Below are 20,271 nucleotides of genomic sequence, written 5' to 3'. Positions count from 1 at the left end.
ATTTTGAGCGACCAAGTGCATCCCATGGTTCAAGCACTGTTCCCATTGGGGAACGCCATCTTTCAGGATGATAATGTGTGTTGCCCTGGGCAAGCCAGGGGACACAGGTCACACACCACTACACCCCACACTCCAGGTAGGCACATCACAGCTAACCTACAAATCCTTGTTGCCTTCCTCCAGGAGTCTGATGATGCACACCAGGGGGTGGGCCAGGCGGTTGGCTCCGCCCACCGAGGAGCTCACAACTCTGGAGGCAGGAAGTAACCAGGCAGATTAGCCCAGGCAGGGCTTGAGTGCAGATAGCTCAGGGACGAGCTTGAGTAAACAACAGAGTTCAGCTCAGGGAGGAGAGGAGTTAGGAAAGTGAAAGTGAAAGTAGTAAAGGAGGGAAGCAAGTGAAGTGACAGTGAAGAAAGACAGCATGAAGGGTCCAGCTTTGTGGAGGGCCAGAACAGCAAGGTCAGCAACGGCGGTGACTGTCTGGAGGGGGACCGTTTGGAAGTTCCTGGAAGGACCCCGTTGGCTGTGTGCCCGGTGGTCTGGAGCAGTGTTCCGAAGGACAGTCAGCACCAGGGCAGGGGCCTCTCGGACCCCGGCAAGGCTAGGAGTCGCCAAATTTGGCGCAGATCCCCCAACAACCAAGTCCCGATTGAAGGCAACAGCCCAACCTGAACCGGGGAGACACCGCCACCGCCAGGGCACCAGTTTCCCCAGGGCCAGCGCCTGCGGGCAAAGTGTAGAGCTCCTCCGGCCCAGATTGCAGTCGGGGAGCGGGTAACCGGAGGGAATCCACCGCTACCACAAGTCAAACAAAGGTGCAAGGAAGAGGGACATCACCGTCACCTACCGGGAGTGCAGGTGCAGCCGTCTGTGGGACCGTCCTACCAGCCGTTTGGTTTACCGTACAAACTGTGTCCACGTCTCAGGCTGAGTGAGTACCACCGTGCCGCAAGGCACAGCGCTGCCCCCGCGTCCCTGCGCCCACCAGGCCCTGCACCACACATCTCCATCACCGGGCCCCGGGATCACCAACCCCTACCCACGGAGGGGCAACACAACACCTGGCTGCTCCGCATCACCATCCCCGGGAGCCCCCGTACAGAGCAGCGGTGGTGAAATCACCACAACCGTGGGTGGCGTCACGAACTATAACAATCCCCGCACCCAACCACAAACCCCCTTTTCACTCACGGGCGAGGAGTGTCGCTCGAGGAACCCCGGGATCCGGCCCACAGCTCGAGCCACCACTGAGCAGCTGCCGGACCCGAGCAGAAAGGGTGAGCGTAGTGTGCTGACACCCTCCTCCCCGCCCGCGACAACTTGGCGTCACGAACAGGATCTTACCGCTCTGCCGTCTGGTAGAGGTGCGCCTTGTTACCGCCGGAGGTATCCGGCAGAAAAAGTTCAGAAGCCGCCATCTTTGGCGCGAAAAGTTCCCGCTCGAGCGTCTTCTCGATCATTAGAGGCGCGAAGGCCAAAACTCCGCCCCGAGAGATGAGGGGGCGAAAAGAGCTAAGGGGGACGCGATGGCGGCTGGACGCATGTAGCTGCGGCTATAAAAGCAGGGACGCCAGGACCTTGCAAGAATACCGTTCCTGGAAGCAAGCAGAAAAGCCATCATGTGGATGCCGTCCCGCGACACCGTAGCCCCCGCACCTGGAACCGCGGCGTGGGTGGAGATCCGGACCGCGCAGCTCTACCAACGGCTGCAGGCGAAGATGCAGCTCCTCATGGAGGAGTGGGAGGCCGACATGGCGGACGTTGTAGCCACCGTGCGGAGACGCGAGGAGGAAGCGGAGAAAGAGAGGGTGAGTGACCCACGTTCCGATGCCCTTGCAGGGCCGGTCATCGCGGCTGTGGGGCCCGGTCCAAGCCCTCTCCCCCCGTTGCCTCCCTCGCCACCCGTCCCGGAGGCCGTGACCCCGCTACTAGGCCTGCTACCACCGCAACTGGTAGCAGTACCCAGCGTCCCCGCCCAGGCGGGCCGACCTGTAGCCGGAGTCCGCGGCACACCGGAGGTGTTACCGTGGAAGACGCCGAAAGTAGAACCGGAGGCATCCCTTGAGAAACACCCCGAGCCGGAGCCGATGACCCGTTCCGAGCCGAAGGCCCGGCAGCGGAAAGCCCCTATGCCCATCCCCCACACCTCGGCTGAGGTGGCGCCGGGTTGTTGCTGCAAGGCAGCGCCCAAGGCCATGACACCGCGGGATACGCCACCCACCTTCCTGACAGTGGGTAACGTGTTGGATGTCCCGCGGGGCCCGACCCGTGCGCCGGCGCTGGCAGCAGCGCCGTACTGGGATAGGGAGCCGGTACCGCTGGGCCTGGAGATCGAGGAGAGGGAGCGGAAGAAGGCCGAACTGGTGGCCAGAGCGATCCGGGAGAAGGAGCACTTCCGGCGGGCGACCTCCCGTGCCCGAGGACCGTTGTACGTGGGGCAGGTGAGGCGGTTTGATGTCCGCCGGGGCTACGGGTTCATCTACGAGCCGGGCCTGGAGGCCGAAGTTTTTGTAGCCCGGCGGGATGTGAACGCCCACCTGCCCGAGGAGCATCCCGGCCGCAATCTGATGCCGGGAGACATAGTACAATACGCCCGGTTCTTTGGGGAGCGGGGGTGGTTCGCGCTGGACGCTACACTGAAGGGCAGCCCGGAGGCCCGAGCGAGCGCCGCGCCCCCTCCCTTGGAAGGAGCACTGGAGCCGGGAGGACCGGAGTAGGGCCGTGGGTGCCCGTAGCAGCAGTCCCCGTTGGGACCACCAGTGAGTTCAAGTTTGTTTAAAAGTTTTAAAAATGATGAAAATGAAAATGCCTGAAGTTTTACCTGATTTGCTTTTGTGATTGAACCGGCAGGAGCTGGCACCGTTGTCCCCGTGGGGACCGTTTAAAGTTTAATTGGCATGGGAACTATCCATGGACAAGCCCGTGAACTTGCAGGGCACCACAAACGTTAAGTGGCTTGTAAATATGTTGGGTACCGTTACCGTTTCCGCAACACCGTCTCCGGAGAGGCAGGTTGGAGGGAGGGCCCTGAGCAGAGCAGGCCAGGGCCCAGCCACCAAAGGAACCGGTGGCCACCCTCTGGAGGGGAAGGACAGATCCCGCTCGGGTAACTTGTGCTGGACTGTGGGTCAAGGGGTGCTGCCTGGGTTTTAGGGGCAGCATCAGGGCCAGGTTGCTTGGGTGGGAGAGAGCGGAAACCGTGACCGTATACCGTTGCAACGTTCAAGTAAATGTGCCTCCCGTCTTGGGAAGAGTTTTGATTAAAAATGTATTTATGTTTTCTTAACCCTGTTACCCCCTTTTACAGAAAAATAAAACCGGTGTAGGACGGCAGCCCGCGGACGGTCTGCATTTTGCTAAGGGGGAATGTGTCGCCCTGGGCAAGCCAGGGGACACAGGTCACACACCACTACACCCCACACTCCAGGTAGGCACATCACAGCTAACCTACAAATCCTTGTTGCCTTCCTCCAGGAGTCTGATGATGCACACCAGGGGGTGGGCCAGGCGGTTGGCTCCGCCCACCGAGGAGCTCACAACTCTGGAGGCAGGAAGTAACCAGGCAGATTAGCCCAGGCAGGGCTTGAGTGCAGATAGCTCAGGGACGAGCTTGAGTAAACAACAGAGTTCAGCTCAGGGAGGAGAGGAGTTAGGAAAGTGAAAGTGAAAGTAGTAAAGGAGGGAAGCAAGTGAAGTGACAGTGAAGAAAGACAGCCTGAAGGGTCCAGCTTTGTGGAGGGCCAGAACAGCAAGGTCAGCAACGGCGGTGACTGTCTGGAGGGGGACCGTTTGGAAGTTCCTGGAAGGACCCCGTTGGCTGTGTGCCCGGTGGTCTGGAGCAGTGTTCCGAAGGACAGTCAGCACCAGGGCAGGGGCCTCTCGGACCCCGGCAAGGCTAGGAGTCGCCAAATTTGCCGAATTCGTCAGTGACCAGTTTCCCCAGGGCCAGCGCCTGCGGGCAAAGTGTAGAGCTCCTCCGGCCCAGATTGCAGATAGACATTATACATAGAGAGCTGTGGTATAGGTTGGTAAGCTTTCTCAAATCTGATGCATCCTACAGCTAAGAACTCTGATTGTGTTATAACTGCTGCACCTAATAAATTAAGTGATACATTGTTAGAATCTTGGTCTCTTTTCCTACATTATGTTGCTCTCAAATGAGGCAGCAAACACCTAGTGGCAGGTTTCCTTTAATAAAGTTTTAACAAAGCTCGGTTACCTGGAAGTTTCTAAAGCAAAGCAGCTGATTTTAAAATATGGCACATCAAAGAGAAAAAAATTGCAGCAGAAAAAAATTAATAAATACACACACAAGAACATAATGAGAAAACACAACCTAATCTGGATAAAATGTGCAGAAATGCCACAGAGAATGTTCCACATCAAAGCACACCAAATACTCATTAGGGGATCTTAGCTTATTTGTGTAATTTACAGGGAATCTGTCACCACTTTGACCTTTTTAAACTGTTAAAATGGGCATATGTGACACCCCTGAAGCTCCAGCCGCCATAGAGTATTGCGCCTTATTTAAGGTGCGATATTCGCCTCGGGTAAGGAGGAGGTTAATCACCGGTGTCCCACATTCACACCTTCCATAAAGTTTAGGAGCCTTCTCACAGGGGGATAACTCAGGGTAGGCAGGGGGGTGGCCATCATGAGTCATGGGACTTTTTCGCTCACTGAAGTCAGCCACCTAGGGGGTGGGTTCCACTTGGGGTAGAAGTAGGAGCACACTCATACAATCTTGAGACAGTCTACCTGGGACACCAGTTCTGGGACACGACACCATCACCTCTCTTCTCTTCACGGGGACTGGGGTTTGGAGTGGAGCGCTCAGCCCAGGTTCCTCACAGCTAGAAGGGCAACTCAGGAAAGGACTTTCTTCTTTCAAACACCGGTGACTGCTTCTAACTTATCCGAGGTTGATGGGGCACATCACAGCGAGTGACCAATACTACCTGGGCGAGTGGCACAAAGAGTGAGTAAAGACACCTGGAACCGCATCATCTAACTCGGACTCTTATTACCGGCGGCGCCGCACAACCCCCGCGCCTCGGCGCCAAAAGCCTTCGCCTACATTACTCCCCTCATCATTCTCCCCAGGGCCCACTCCACCTGTGGGGAGTGATACCATCTCTGGCTGCTACTACTAGTGAGAGCGGCCATCACACTGGTAATGCCGCTTTTATTTAAAATAATCTTTGGAAAGTTATCTTTCAGGTAGCATCCACCCCATAGCCTGGAACAGCTCATTTACATAAAGTGATAAAAGATGATATTTCAACAACAAAGCATCAGATATGAGACATAAAGGTATGTATTTTTTTTAGCATTCTATAACCTGTATGCCTATATTAACAGTTTATAAAAAGTCAAAGTGGTGACAGATTCCCTTTAAATAGGATCTGTCGGCTCTCCTGAAATTTCTGTTTTAGTTATTACTTTTATTTCAGGTGAAACTACAATTCTGGAGCATTTTAAATTATTATATTATGCCATTTTCTTTTTGCTGCTTTCATAAGTAAGCCAATAAATGGCCAGCTTGGTTTTACCAGTTGGAGACATGTCCATATTAACTCTGACACCAAAAAATTTGTATTGATAATGGCAAGGCTAAAATGACAATGAGAATAGCAAAGTGCATTGAATTGTATAATGATAAGGTGTGTAACTTTCTTAATATACTTTGAGCTTCAATGTCTCCATATTTTCTGTAACTCTAAATCACAATATCCAGCTGGATCTATTTCCCCAACCTCACATCTGAGTGAGAGAGTGGGGAATACAAACACTCCAATAGCATAATTTAAGACACAAGAGATCCAGAGTATACAATGTGAGAAAAGAATTTTTATTTACCACCGTGGCTAGTTAAAATACCAATGGTTTACAGGAAAAAAATAAAGAATACACAAGAAACTGGAGAAATATTCACATAGGCAATGCATATAATGTGTTGCCATAAACAGTGTTTACAGTTAATGGATATTGCACAACAGCCTGTAAAGTGACAAATGTAGTGGTCATATAGCAAATCCATTTGCACTAAAAAAACCTACTGCCTAGGTACACAATAATTATTAAGAATGATGGAAATAGTCAGCCTGTAACCATCATGAAAAAACCACAACAGGGAAAACGATTAATAGCCTTGACAATACATACCAGTGCAAATGTAGCTGAAGGGTCAACAGGGACAGAAGGCCAGCGTGAACAAATCCCAAATTTCACATTGTTTGGTAACTGAGCAGCTTTAACTAACTGAGCACTAACTGAGCAGGGGGAAGGTGAATTCATAGTCACTATGGATTCACCTTCCCCCTGATGAAGCTGCTCAGTTACCAAACAATGTGAAACGTACGTTGGGGATCTTTTCCACCTGGGATTTGTTCACGCTGGCCTTCTGTTCCTGTTTATATATACTCTGGATCTCTTGTGTACTAAATTTTCTGTATCTCTGTCTACTATGAGTAGAGAGAAGCGTTTAAAGGAACTTTGTCAGCATATTTCTGCAATATAATCTGAAGACAGCATGCTGCAAGAGTTAAAACAGAGAATTCAGCCTTGTGTGTCTTCCCTTATAGTCTGCTTCTGTTTGCCTGCAATATTAGTTTAAGCCTCTTATCTTTATCATTAGTGGGTCTCAGCTGTGCATAAGTTGTAGTTCGACTCCACCCCCTTCTGTGATTAGGAGCTTCTGTCTATGGAAATATACACTGAAATCCTGGTGTAAGCAGGGGCAACTCTCCCAGTACTGCTACATACAAAACCTCAAATCTTTCACTGTGTCAGAATGGCTACAGCCAATATTCTAAGTGATACATCATTGAACGCAGGGCCTCTTTGCTACATCATGCTGCTCTCGGATGATGGTAGCAAAAACCTGCTTACAGATTCACTTTAAGGCCTGAAGTGCTGTGAACTTGCTATATTTATTTTCAGTCAATATAATCTTCTATAAGCAATACAGTTCCTTACCCTCTTCTGATAATTTGCTATAATGTATCAGTGTGGGTGAAATGGTAGCCTAAAGTCCCAGTTTAGCTCAGAAGGGGAATTATGATGTGATGTCATTGTTGCCAACTCTCAGGTTAAGGACTCATTCACACATTCAGTATTTGGTCAGTATTTTTACCAAAATCAGGAGTGCAACAATCAGAGAAAATGTATAATAGAAACATATGCACCACTTTTGCATTTTAAACTAAATGAGACTAAGTGGTAATCCAGCCCCCGTAGTCCAGTCTTCAGTGAAAATGAAGACATCCTTTATTCACAAAACATGTTAAAAACATACATGTTTAAATCAGAACTTCCTTACACGTTTCAGGTCATAGAGACCCTTACTCATATGGTAAGGGTCCCTATGACCTGAAACGCGTGCGATTTTACACACACGTGAGCTGAGACTCGGTGCAAAATGCAGCATGCTGTGATTGCATCGAGAGCCTGATTCATGTGGAGAAAAAACGGGACAGAGGAAACTGTCTCATTGTTTAACACTGGTGCGAGTGCAATCAGATTTTTTATCGGATCACACTTGCACCAGGAAATCGCAGATGGAAAAGCTCCCTTACACTGGTCTTCAGATCTATCTATGTATACCTATTAAAGCCTGCCATAGATATAGCCTAGTAGAATTCCTCTAGTATCACACTAAGAGGTACAATACATTGCAATTCAGAAATATTGCATTGGACTATATCATCAATCAAAAAACACTTTTCCCATTAAAAATACTTTAAGTGAAAAAACAATAAAAAAAAGTACATATTTGGTATTTTGGCTTTCAAACAATTCATATTATTATGAAGTTATTTATTTAACCTCTATGACAAATGTGATAAAAAATAACAAACAATGCCTGGAATACTGTTTTTTGCATCGGTTTCCAGCTGTTTAGTCCTAAAGTGAAGACACCCAGAGATGTGAGCAACCTAAAAAACCAGTCAGTATAGTGTCTGAGAAACCTATTCAAACAATAAAACTAAAGTGGCTGCTCTCTCTGTCAACTTTGCACCACTCATGTGTAGTGTATATTCTTTCTAAAGGGCGCTCTAAATAGAGAATGAAAAATTACATCTCACTTACCATTTATGAATGTCGGAGCTGGCTCTGCCCCATAGACTGCAACTGAAACAATTCCTAGTTGACTTTTCCCCTTGACAATAACATAAAGGAGTCCTCCCCAGATGCAAGATATCTTGACTTTCTCACTAATAACGTTCTTTTTACTCACAACTACTGGGGCACGGCACAACTCTTCTGCTGAGCTCAAGTCGTCTGTCTGACAGCCAACCTGCACCTAAAATCAAGGGTGAAAGTGCATACATTTAATTCTGGATGGATGCAGAAAAAACAACTTGAGAAAATAAAAAAGAATAAATAATCTCAATCCTATTCGCAAGACCAAAACCTTGAATACGAAGAAGACTTTACTACAAAATAATATCTTGAAAAAAAACTTTAATAAGTTATAATGCACACTAAAATTAATGGAGAATAAAAACAAGGACTTAATGATACAGGAATAAATGTCCGATAGCAAATGTTAAAACCTGGAAATTCACCAACATGAAAGTGCTAGGGTGTTATATGCCCATAAATATATACACTGGAGATCAAAATTAGAGAACGTAAATGTTTCGTAAATGTTAAGGTAATTGTTTAGTCTTTTGTGATTATTTCCTAACATGAGTAATCTAGCAGTATTTTAAACTTATTTCATGAATTGACTTTTTTCAAAAGCACATACTAAAAATGTAAATGAGATAAATGTAAAAAAACACTGATCAAAATTAGAGAACACTTTCAGATACCTGCAAGTTATTGGTGTTAATTATTGAGGGAGAGCAGTTGGTCAGCTGCTGAGTACCCAAGAAGTAAACAGGATAATGCTTATCTTAGCTGCAGTAAAGCTGGGTTCACACATAGCGACAGCGACGACGCTGTTACGTCACCATTTTCTGTGACGCAACAGCGACCTTGTAAGTCGCTGTTATGATCGCTGCTTAGCTGTCAAACACAACAGACGCAGCAACGATCATAACGACACGCGTCGCTGTGCTACATGTGCAGAGAGCAGGGAGCTGCGCACACTGCTTAGCGCTGGCTCCCTGCACTCCTAGCTACAGTACACATCGGGTTAATTAATTGATGTGTACTGCAGCTACATGTGCAGAGAGCAGGAAGCCGGCACTGACAGCTAGAGCGGTGGACGCTGGTAACGAAGGTAAATATCGGGTAACCAGGGAAAGGTCTTCCCTTGGTTACCCGATGTTTACCCTGGTTACAGCTTACCGCAGCTGCCAGATGCCGGCTCCTGCTCCCTGCTCGCTTCATTTCGTCGCTCTCTCGCTGTCACACACAGCGATGTGTGCGTCACAGCGGGAGAGCGACGACCAAAAAATGAAGCTGGACATTCAGCAACGACCGGCGACCTCACAGCAGGGGCCAGGTCGTTGCTGGATGTCACACACAGCGACAGCGACGGGACGTCGCTGCAACGTCACAGAAAATGGTGACGTAGCAGCGACGTCGTTGTCGTCGTCGCTGTGTGTGACACCACCCTAAGGTATAAAGTGCAAATGCAATTAGATTCTCTTCATAGTACTCCTCATTTGAAGGTGTGACAAAAATACCTTTCGATGTAAGCAAGTGCTAAACCAAATGCAAAAGGACCGACTGGAAGCATAATTGCTTAGGGAACAATATATACATAAATTCCCAAATATTAGCTGTACATAAAAAAGTGCAGGAAAGAGAATTTTAGGGGTTGGACAAAGTAATGTAAACACCTAACATTTTGGCATCATAATCTTCAAACATGTTATAAACATGCAAACCGTGACATGTTAATGTTTTGTAGTTGATTATTTGTGTTATGTGATATGTGTATGTAAATGAACTGTTTGTTTTGCAGAATTGTAAGAACATTGATGAGAACCTGATACCAATGGCAGACCTCTCGGATTTTCAAAGAGGCCAAATTGTTAATGCTCGTATGGCAGGCGCTAGTGTAACAGAAAGTGCCCGAATGCTTGGCGTGTCAAGAGATACTGTCTCTAAAGTAATGACTGCGTTTGAATGAGAAGGAAAAACGTCCACAGCAAAGCACAGGTCCGGCCGAAAGTCAAAGTTGAGTGAGAGAGACCGTCGGACTCTAAAGCGAATTTTGAAAGAGCATCGCAAGACCACAGCTCCGAAAATCACTGCTGACCTCAATGAACACCTACAGAACTCAGTTTCCACAAAAACTGTTTATCGGGAGCTGCACAAATCTGGATTCCACGGAAGAGCTGCAATTAGAAAACCGCTGCTCTTAATGACAAATATGTCCAAGCGTTTAGAGTGGCGTAGAAACCTCCAGAATTGGTCCCTCGAGCAGTGGAAAATGTGATATTCTCAGACGAATCATCGTTTACCCTATTTCCGACCTCTGGCTGAGTGTATGTTTGGAGACAGCCGAAAGAAGCATTCCATCCAGACTGCCTTCTGCCAACCGTAAAACATGGCGGAGGTTCTGTGATGATCTGGGGTGCTATTTCATGGAGATCCGCAGGGCCAATGATATCCCTTCATGGAAGGAGTAACAGCCGAGATTATTTAGGCATTTTGAGCGACCAAGTGCATCCCATGGTTCAAGCACTGTTCCCATTGGGGAATGCCATCTTTCAGGATGATAATGCACCAATTCATACCGCTAGAATCGTTAAAGCATGGCACGAGGAACATTCTAATGAAGTTGAGCATCTCATCTAGCCCCCACAATCCCCAGACCTCAACATTATTGAGCATTTATAGTCGATTTTAGAGATTCAAGTTAGATGTCGATTTCCGCCACCATCGTCGCTTAAAGAACTGTAGGGTGTTTTAACTGCAGAATGGGCTAAAATTCCTTTGGAAACAATTCACACCTTGTATGAATCCATACTTCGGAGAATTGAGGCTGTAATCGCCGCAAAAGGTGGACCTACACCATACACACACACGGTCAAAATTGTTGGTACCACTTGTTTAATGAAAAAAAAACCCACAATGGTCACAGAAATAACTTGAATCTGACACAAGTAATAATAAATAAAAAATCTATGAAAATGAACAAATGAAAGTCAGACATTGCTTTTCAACCATGCTTCCACAGAATTTAAAAAAAAAAATAAAACTAATGAAACATGCTTGGACAGAAATGATGGTACACCTGAAAATAATGTTACAAAAGGGACATGTTAAATCAAGTTATGTCCACTAATTAGCATCACAGGGGTCTATAATTTTGTAATCAGTCAGTGGGCCTGTATTTAGGGCTACAGATGCTTACTGTGCTGTTTGGTGACATGGTGTGTACCACACTCAACATGGACCAGAGGAAGCAAAGGAAAAAGTTGTCTCAAGAGTTTAGAAAGAAAATCATAGACAGCATGTTAAGGTAAAGGTTATAAGGCCATCTCCAAGCAGCTTGATGTTTCTGTGACTATAGTTGCACATATTATTCAGAAATTTAAGACCCATGGAACTGTAGCCAACCTCCCTGGACGTGGCGGCTGGAGAAAAATTGATGACAAATCAAAAAAGATGGATAATACGAATGGTAACAAAAGAGATGAGAAAAACTTCTAAAGAGATTAAAGGTGAACTTCAAGCTCAAGGCACATCAGTGCCAGATGCAACATCCGTCGTTGTTTGAACCAAAGTGGACTTCATCGGAGACGACCAAGGAGGACACCATTGTTGAAAAACAATCATAAAAAATCCAAACTGGAATTTCCCAACTTACGTGTTGACAAGAGACAAAGCTTCTGAGAGAATATTCTATGGACAGATGAGACAAAAATGGAAGTTTTTGGCAATGCACATCAGCTCTATGTTCACAGATGGAAAAATGAACAAAAGAACACTGTGCCTACTATGAAACATGGAGGAGCTTCAGTAATGGGGCTGTTTTGCTGCATCTGACACAAGGTGTCTTGAGTCTGTGCAGGGTACAATGAAATCTCAAGACCATCAAGGGATTCTAGACAGAAATGTGCTACCCAATGTCAGAAATCTTGTTCTCAGTCACAGGTCATGGGTTTTGCAACAGGATAATGACCCAAAACACACAGCTAAAAACACCCAAGAATGGCTGTAGGCTGCTTTATACGCAGCGACATCGCTAGCAATGTTGCTAGCGATAGCACCCGCCCCCGTCATTTGTGCGTCACAGGCAAATCGCTGTCCGTGGTGAACAATATTGCCGGTACGCGTCAGACGAACTTACCTTCCTAACGATGTCTCTGTAGCCAGCGAACAACCTCTTTTTTAGGGGGCGATTCTGTACCGCCCCGCGGCCTCGGCTGCGGCCGCTGAGCTGCTCGGATCCGTGCTCGCGTTCTACGGGTGGTGGCTCGAGTCTCTCATGGACCTGGGGGTCACGTCGCTCTGCAAGGGGGTTGGTGTTACACACGGGGGATGCGGGTATTTGGTTTTTGGGATGATTGTTTGTGACGCCACCCACGGGTTGTGGTGATGGTGGGCACCACCACTGCGGTGAAGGTACGGGGACTCCCGGGAGCGGTGTAGTGGCGCAGCTAGGTGTTGACCCCTCCGTGGGTAGGGGATGTTGGTCCCGGGGCCCGGTCGGGCTGTGGGCAGGGGTGCAGTGCAGTGTTGCGGTGCAGCGTGGTGCGGTGCCTGATGGCACTGTTGCACTCACGATTAAACCACACAGAATCACTGGTAAACCAAATGGAGGAATCAACGGGGCCCGCAGCCAGCTGCAACTTCCTAGTCAGGTTGGCAATGTCCGCCTTTCTCCTGCACCTGTGTTTGTAGTGTGACCACTGTGCCTGGGCACTGGTAGTCCACTCCCCGGCGTGTATGTGTCGTAGGAGCCCCTGTTGCCCGCAGACGCTGGACCTTAGATCTCTGGCCTCTGGCGGTGGCTACTATCCGGACGGGTTGGGCTGTTGCCTTCAAACGGGACTTTGGGGGGAATGAACCCCTGAGGTCCAGACCGCAATCAGTTAATCTGACTATGGTGGTGGCATATAGCCTAGTCGGGGTCTGAGTACCCTGCCTGGTGCTTTGGTATCCAGTTAGCTTCCCGGTTCGGTTCCGGCAGGCCACTACCCTGTCCCGGTCTCTTATGGTTCCGCTGGTCGTATTCCCGATCTCCTGCAGGCGGCCACTGCCGTCTGCCTGCCTGACTGTTTGAACCGTCTGCCCACACTGACTTTCTGAACTCAACTGTTTACTGTTTTTCCTGCCTCAGGCCAGCAGACTCCTTGGGAGGCATGTTTTTCCGCCTGACTCCGCCCACCTGGTGTGCCTGTCTAACACTGAGGGAGGCAATTAGGTCTTTGTGGTTGACTGGTGGTACCTTTCTAGTGTGGGGGTGTATGTGGTGAGTGTTGTGACCTGTGACCCCTGGGGTCCAGGGCGTCACAGTTCGTGTGGCGTCACAGCGATGTCACACAGCAGCCCACCAATTGAAGCGAAGGGGCGGAGAGCAGCCGAATGAGTGTCACTCCCACCTCGTTGCCGGAGGATGCAGGAACGCTGTTGTTCGTTGTTCCTGGGGTGTCACACGTAGCGATTTGTTTTGCCTCAGGAACGACCAACAACCTGCGGCCCAATCGAGCATTATATTTTGAAAATGAACGATGTGTCAACAATCAATGATTTGGTGAGTATTTGGGATCGTTAGCGGTCGCTCTAAGTGCCACATGCAACGACGTCAATAACGAGGCCGGATGTGCGTCACGAATTCCATGACCCCAGCGACATCTCATTAGCGATGTTGTTGCGTGTAACGGGGCCTTAAGAGGAAAACATTGGACTATTCTGAAGTGGCCTTCTATGAGCTCTGACCTAAATCCTATTGAGCATCTTTGAAAAAAGCTGAAACATGCCGCCTGGAAAAGGCAACCTTCAAACATCAGACAACTGGAGCAGTTTGCTCTTGAGGTGTGAGCCAAAGTACATGTCGAGGGATTGCAGAAGTCTCATTGGCAGTTAGAAGAATTGTTTGATTGCAGTGATTGCCTCAAAAGGTTGTGAAACAAAATATTAAGTTAAGAAAGGTACAATCATTTCTGTCCAGGTCTATTTCATGAGTTGTTTTTTTTTTAAAAATTCTGTGGAAGCAGAAAAGAAATGTCTGACTTTCATTCGTTCATGATTTGGACAAATTCAAGTTATTTCCATGACCATTGTGGGTCTTTATATCATTAAACGAGGGGTACCAACAATTTTGACTGTGTGTGTGTGTGTATATATATATAAAATATTATATATTCTATATCTATCTATATATATATCTATATATAGATATATATATGTATGTATCTATGTATGTACCGTATATATTATAGATCATGAATATATATATATATATTGTAAACGTTGCTTACCGCAACCTGGGGGTTCCACTCACTTGCAGCGATGCAGGGTAGCTTAGGCATACACAGTCTCTCTCAAAAATGCAGCAGTTTATTAGTAACATAAACTGCCCTTCCAAAACACAATGAAGCCTCTCCTGGCTTAAAGGAAAAGTTAAACAAAACACCTTCACATACCGTGGGCTTCAAGTCCATTTAATGTCCATAGTAAAGGTATGGCTGTCTCCCCATGAGACACGGATTTCTGGTCAGTCTTTGTAGCGGACCGCCCGCTCAGGTTTGGACACTACAAGTGTCAGAGTGGAGCTCCCTCAGCCTCCACACACTCAGTTCCAGAAGGTTGAAGGCAACCCACGCTTCCTTGGGCAGGTTCCTTCCAGAGGCTCCAACCTCTCTGAGAATAGCAGCCTCTTTACCTGCCTGAGGCTGCTCATCATGCAGGGCTGCTCCACACACACTGACAGTCTCCTAAATCAGCCTGGACACACCCACAGGTGGAGGTTTGTGTTTTCAGACCTGCACAGCATACTGGCCTTGTTAAAGGGAACCTGACCCTTATATGCAGAACCAAGCCTTTGTGGAACTACAAGTCCCATAGCAACTTCTTCACTTTAATATCGCAGGGACCTTCTCCATTGCGACACATAGCGACCATTTACCACATTGGTGGTCGCTACCTCACAATATATATATATATATATATTATGGATCATGATACAGTAGCATAAAGAGAGTGTACAGCTGTATAACTGGCATAAGCAGCGAAAAAAAAGGGTAGGTGGGGTGCTCCATCTTAGAGGGAAACACAGACCGACACAGCAAGAAAACAACAAGCAGCACATTAATGACACATGATACCATGATACTAGTAATGAGTGGACGAGAGTTAATTGGCAAAATATCAAAGTCAGGCATGAATTGAGTGTAAATAATCAGCTCATCTCTAACACTAGCACTTTTATTTTGATGAATTCCCCGGTTTGAAAGTGTCTATCAGACATTCATTCCTTTACCATGAAGTCCTTGGGGGCTATTAAGTAGAGATGAGCGATGTTCGAGGTTCGCCAATTTCATGTTCGAGTGATTTCGGGGAGTGTTCAAGCTCGAACTCGAGCTTTTTGCTAAAAGCTCAACAGGTCGACTTACGTTCGAGAACGGTTCGATCACCAAAAAGCCTAGCTAGTTACTAGCTGGCTTTTCACTGTAATAGTGTGAGTCACTGTGAATCCCACTATTATCAAATTTCAGCGTATAGTGTGTGGGGGACGGGGTTTAGATCTGTGGTGCTGCTGAGTGCTTAATGACGATCGCCATTTTTTCCCTAACCGCGCGTACAGTGGGGCGGGCCAGGCTGTCAGCCAATCACAGACACACACACACAGCTAAGTGGATTTTTGCCAGACAAGCAAGGGCATGTGTCATAGGCTGTGCATGTCACATGTGCTTGCCTTATAAGATACGGCCATTTTCCCCTTCGCCGCCATTATCTGTCTTCTGCGTGTGGGTGACAGTCACCGCTCACGCTGCTGCTGCCGCTCTTGCTGTGTGCGCTATAGACATAGTGCAAGTACATAGTACACATAGTACACAGCCCAGTCCTTTTCAGGGCTGATTTACAAGTGTTCATAGCCATAGTTGCTAGGCAGGTCCGTGCAAACGCTGTGTAGGGCTTTAGATAACAGCGTCTGGCTACCTCAGCTCAGGAAATTCCTTGCTGCATTTTTTCATTAGCAGGGATAGAAAGTGAGGCTTCCTTTCCTGTCCTGCTACACACAGAACCCAGGCACTCTGCCCACCTGCCCATTTTTGCCACGCTCTTTTATTTGCCCAAAGAGCTGACACTTTTTGTGCCATCCTAAAAGTGTCTGGAATACTAAGTTAGTGATCCTTTCCTGTCCTGGTACCCACAGAACCCGGGCACTCTACCCACCTGCCCATTTTTGCCACGCTATTTTACTGGCCCAAAGAGCTGACACTTTTTGGGCCATCCTAAAAGTGTCTGGAATACTAAATTAGTGTTCCTTTCCTGTCCTGGTACCCACAGAACCCGGGCACTCTACCCACCTGCCCATTTTTGCCACGCTATTTTATTTGCCCAAAGAGCTGACACTTTTTGTGCCATCCTAAAAGTGTCTGGAATACTAAGTTAGTGTTCCTTTCTGTCCTGCTACACACAGAACCCGGGCACTCTACCCACCTGCCCATTTTTGCCACGCTATTTTATTTACCCAAAGAGCTGACACTTTTTGTGCCATCCTAAAAGTGTCTGGAATACTAAGTTAGTGTTCCTTTCCTGTCCTGCTACACAAAGCACCCGGGCACTCTACCCACCTGCCCACGCTATTCTAATTGCAAACTGTGCTGCCACTGTTAGGGGCATACAAAAATTGTCTGTGATAGTCAGTGTTGGTTTTTCAGCAGTCAATAAAGCTAGACCACCTCTGCATTGTACACAGCTGTCCATTTTTGCTACGCAATTCTAATTGCAAACTGTGCTGCCACTGTTAGGGCCATACTAAAATTGTCTGGGATAGTCAGTGTTGTTTTTTCAGCTGTCAATAAAGCTAGACCACCTCTGCAATCTACACCACCTCTCAATTTTTGCTACCACATTTTAAGTGTCCAATCTTGTCGCTAACAAAATGAGTGACAAAAGGACAGATGCTGGTGGAAAGGGGAACAGGCATGTTGGAAAAAGAAAAAAAGCTTGTGCCCATGGGGAAGGTGGGAAAGCTACATTGAATTCTGCTGAAGATAGGCCATCTTCCAGCAAAAGTAAGATGTCTACTACTTTCCATGGACAATCCGATGTGCTCCCTTTTTTATGGAACCGAACAACTGTAACAAAGGTAGATGATGCACAAAAAAGAACATGCTAGAATGGATCTCAAGTGCTCCAACAAGTGGCCTCTCCTCCACCTCAACTTCAACATCCAAAAAACAACAGTCCTCTGAGTTGCCATCCCAATCGCACTTGCTTTCTCCCAGCTCTCAAGTCTCCACCCGCCCTGCAGAGTATGGGGTAACAGAGATGGCTGAGTCTGCAGAGCTTTTCAGTCACACTATAGCCTGGGAATCAGAGGTCTGCTTCCAAGCTACAGTGAGTACAGACCAGGAAATGGTCTGCTGTGATGCCCAGAAGCTTTGTGACTCAGATTCAGGCCCTGATGACCAGGTTTCTGAGCATAATGTAGACCCTCATTCCCAAACTGTAACACCTGTTGGTGGAGACAATGAGGAACATACTGATGACGATGAGACGCAGATACCAGATTGGGATGACAACTTAACTATTCAGTCAGGGCAGGAAGAGGTTAGGTCTGAGGGCGAGGGGAGTGCAAACACAATGCTTGATGATGAAGTTCTAGATCCCACTTACTGTCAACCCACAGTCAGGCACTTGAGGAGGTCACCAGAGGCGGTGGATGAGGATGCAACTGACGACGAAGTTACCTTGCGCCTTCCTGGACAGAGTCGGAGTACTGGAAGCACGTTGTTACGGTTGTTGTGGCACTGGAGACTATGTTCAGATTTTTTGCTACTGCACATGTGCAAGCGCTGGAGACTAAGGCGGGCTTTGCACGTTGCGACATCGCAAGCCGATGCTGCGATGTCGCAAGCGATAGTCCCCGCCCCTGTCGCAGGTACGATATCTTGTGATAGCTGGCGTAGCGATAATTATCGCTATGCCAGCTTCACATGCACTCACCTGCCCTGCGACCGTCGCTCTGGCCGGCGACCCGCCTCCTTCCTAAGGGGGCGGGTCGTGCGGCATCACAGCGATGTCACATGGCATGCGACCAATGGCGGCGGAGGGGTGGAGATGACCAGGATGTAAACATCCCACCCACCTCCTTCCTTCCGCATAGCTGCTGGCGGCAGGTAAGGAGATGTTCCTCGTTCCTGCGGCTTCACACACAGCGATGTGTGCTGCTGCAGGAACGAGGAACTACATCATACCTGTCGCGGCAACGGCATTATGGAAATGTCAGAGCCTGCACCGATGATACGATAACGGCGCTTTTGCGCTCGTTCATCGTATCATCTAGGATTTACACACTACGACAACGCAAGTGACGCCGGATGTGGGTCACTTTCGATTTGACCCCACCGACATCGCACCTGCAATGTCGTAATGTGCAAAGCCGCCCTTAGTCCTATCTTGGAGCCATTGCACATGTGCGGGTGACATCATCGCTGACACGAGGTCACATATCTCTGACACCTTCTAAGCTGATTGGCCGCTGGTCATGTGCTTGTGACACGTGGTCACATGTCTCTGACACCTTCTATGCCGATTGGTCGCTGGTCATGTGCTTGTGACGCTTTGCTCGGTGATAGGCCAGCGTGACGTCATTGCTGTCATTCTGGCAGCGGATTGGCTCTGGTGTCCTCCATCTTGGATGAGGCACAGAGTCTATATAAGACCCTGACGCACGCCGCCCGGCGCTCAGTCCTCTTGGTTCATGCATGAGAGTAGACGCTCTGTGCACGTCCCTCTAGGCATCTCTCTGTCTATGCTAGGTGAGCGCTACCGGCAGGGTAGCGTTATTGTACCTTACAGCTTCGGCTGCAGTCCGTATCCTTACATCTTAGTGGAGCGGACATAGGTAGGTGCCTGAGGCACATGGTCCGGCTGGGCCTTGTGATTCTACTCGTAGGTAGACGTTGCAGCTAGGGTAACGTTCCTTATACTGCGTCTGGCAGTTGTTCGTATCCTCGCACACTAGGGGAGCGAACATAGGTAGGAGCTTTGTGCGGCTTGTGCTGCTGTCCGTCTCTTTTGCACCACTAGTGGAGCGGACCTAAGCAGTAGAGATGAGCGAACCGGTCGTGGTTCGGCTCGAGTTCGGTTCGCTGAATGGAGGTCCCATTTCAGTTTGGTTCGTCGAACGTTCGACGAACCGAACTCGAACTGCATAGGAAACAGTGGCAGGCATTCACAAACACATAAAAACACCTAGAAAACACCCTCAAAGGTGTCCAAAAGGTGACAAACAACTCACAACACAACACAAACACATGTGAAAGTGACAAGGACATATACTCATGCTAAAACAAAAGAGCTGGACAAGGAAAAAGAGGAGGACACACAGATATATGAGTATATGCAAGGAAACGTCAATGCCATTACTGTGCAACTTGAGCCCTGCTCATTTTAAGCTTCCAATCTGGATAAATTCACTGAGCTTGCCACGTACGCCTTGGGGATCTTGTCGTGTCCTGCAGCCAGCGTTCTCTCGGAACCTGTCTTCAGTGCTGCTGGGGGTCTGCTGGCAGATAAGCACACGTGTCTGTCCACTGACAATGTGGACATGGCTCTCAGAGGACTTTTCTTCCCCTGGGTCATCTAGGCACGCGTATTTTTGAGAGTGCTTCATGCAAAGCATCTTTTTCATTTTGAAAAGGGGGATCAAGTGATGCCAGTCAAGTGGGGTGTGTGTGGCCCAATTAGTGGAAACGAGGGAGACTGTGGTTGGAGTCCCCTCGCTTTTGAAAAAAGAACCAAGATGAACAAGTCATGGCTCTCAGAGGACTTTTCTTCCCCTGGGCCATCCAGGGGACGTGAAAGGCACGCGTATTTTTGAGAGTGCTTCATGCAAAGCATCTTTTTCATTTTGAAAAGGGGGATCAAGTGATGCCAGTCAAGTGGGGTGTGTGTGGCCCAATTAGTGGAAACGAGGGAGACTGTGGTTGGAGTCCCCTCGCTTTTGAAAAAAGAACCAAGATGAACAAGTCATGGCTCTCAGAGGACTTTTCTTCCCCTGGGTCATCCAGGGGACGTGAAAGGCACGCGTATTTTTGAGAGTGCTTCATGCAAAGCATCTTTTTCATTTTGAAAAGGGGGATCAAGTGATGCCAGTCAAGTGGGGTGTGTGTGGCC

General features: G+C 48.1%; 1 protein-coding gene across 1 annotated transcript in view; it reads right to left on the bottom strand.

Annotated features, from left to right (window-relative positions):
* The window catches only part of LOC142301615 (TRPM8 channel-associated factor homolog), a 123,044-nt gene that overhangs the window by 59,863 nt on the left and 42,910 nt on the right, over positions 1-20,271 (bottom strand). The window contains exon 5 of the mRNA XM_075342643.1: positions 8,098-8,311. Coding sequence (XP_075198758.1) covers positions 8,098-8,311 — 214 coding nt within the window. The remainder of the gene's footprint in view (positions 1-8,097; positions 8,312-20,271) is intronic.

Source organism: Anomaloglossus baeobatrachus, chromosome 4 (genome assembly GCF_048569485.1).
Source record: "Anomaloglossus baeobatrachus isolate aAnoBae1 chromosome 4, aAnoBae1.hap1, whole genome shotgun sequence".
Lineage (NCBI taxonomy): Eukaryota > Metazoa > Chordata > Amphibia > Anura > Aromobatidae > Anomaloglossus > Anomaloglossus baeobatrachus.
Note: the sequence above shows the minus strand (reverse complement) of the source record. Positions and strands in the feature narration are given on the sequence as shown.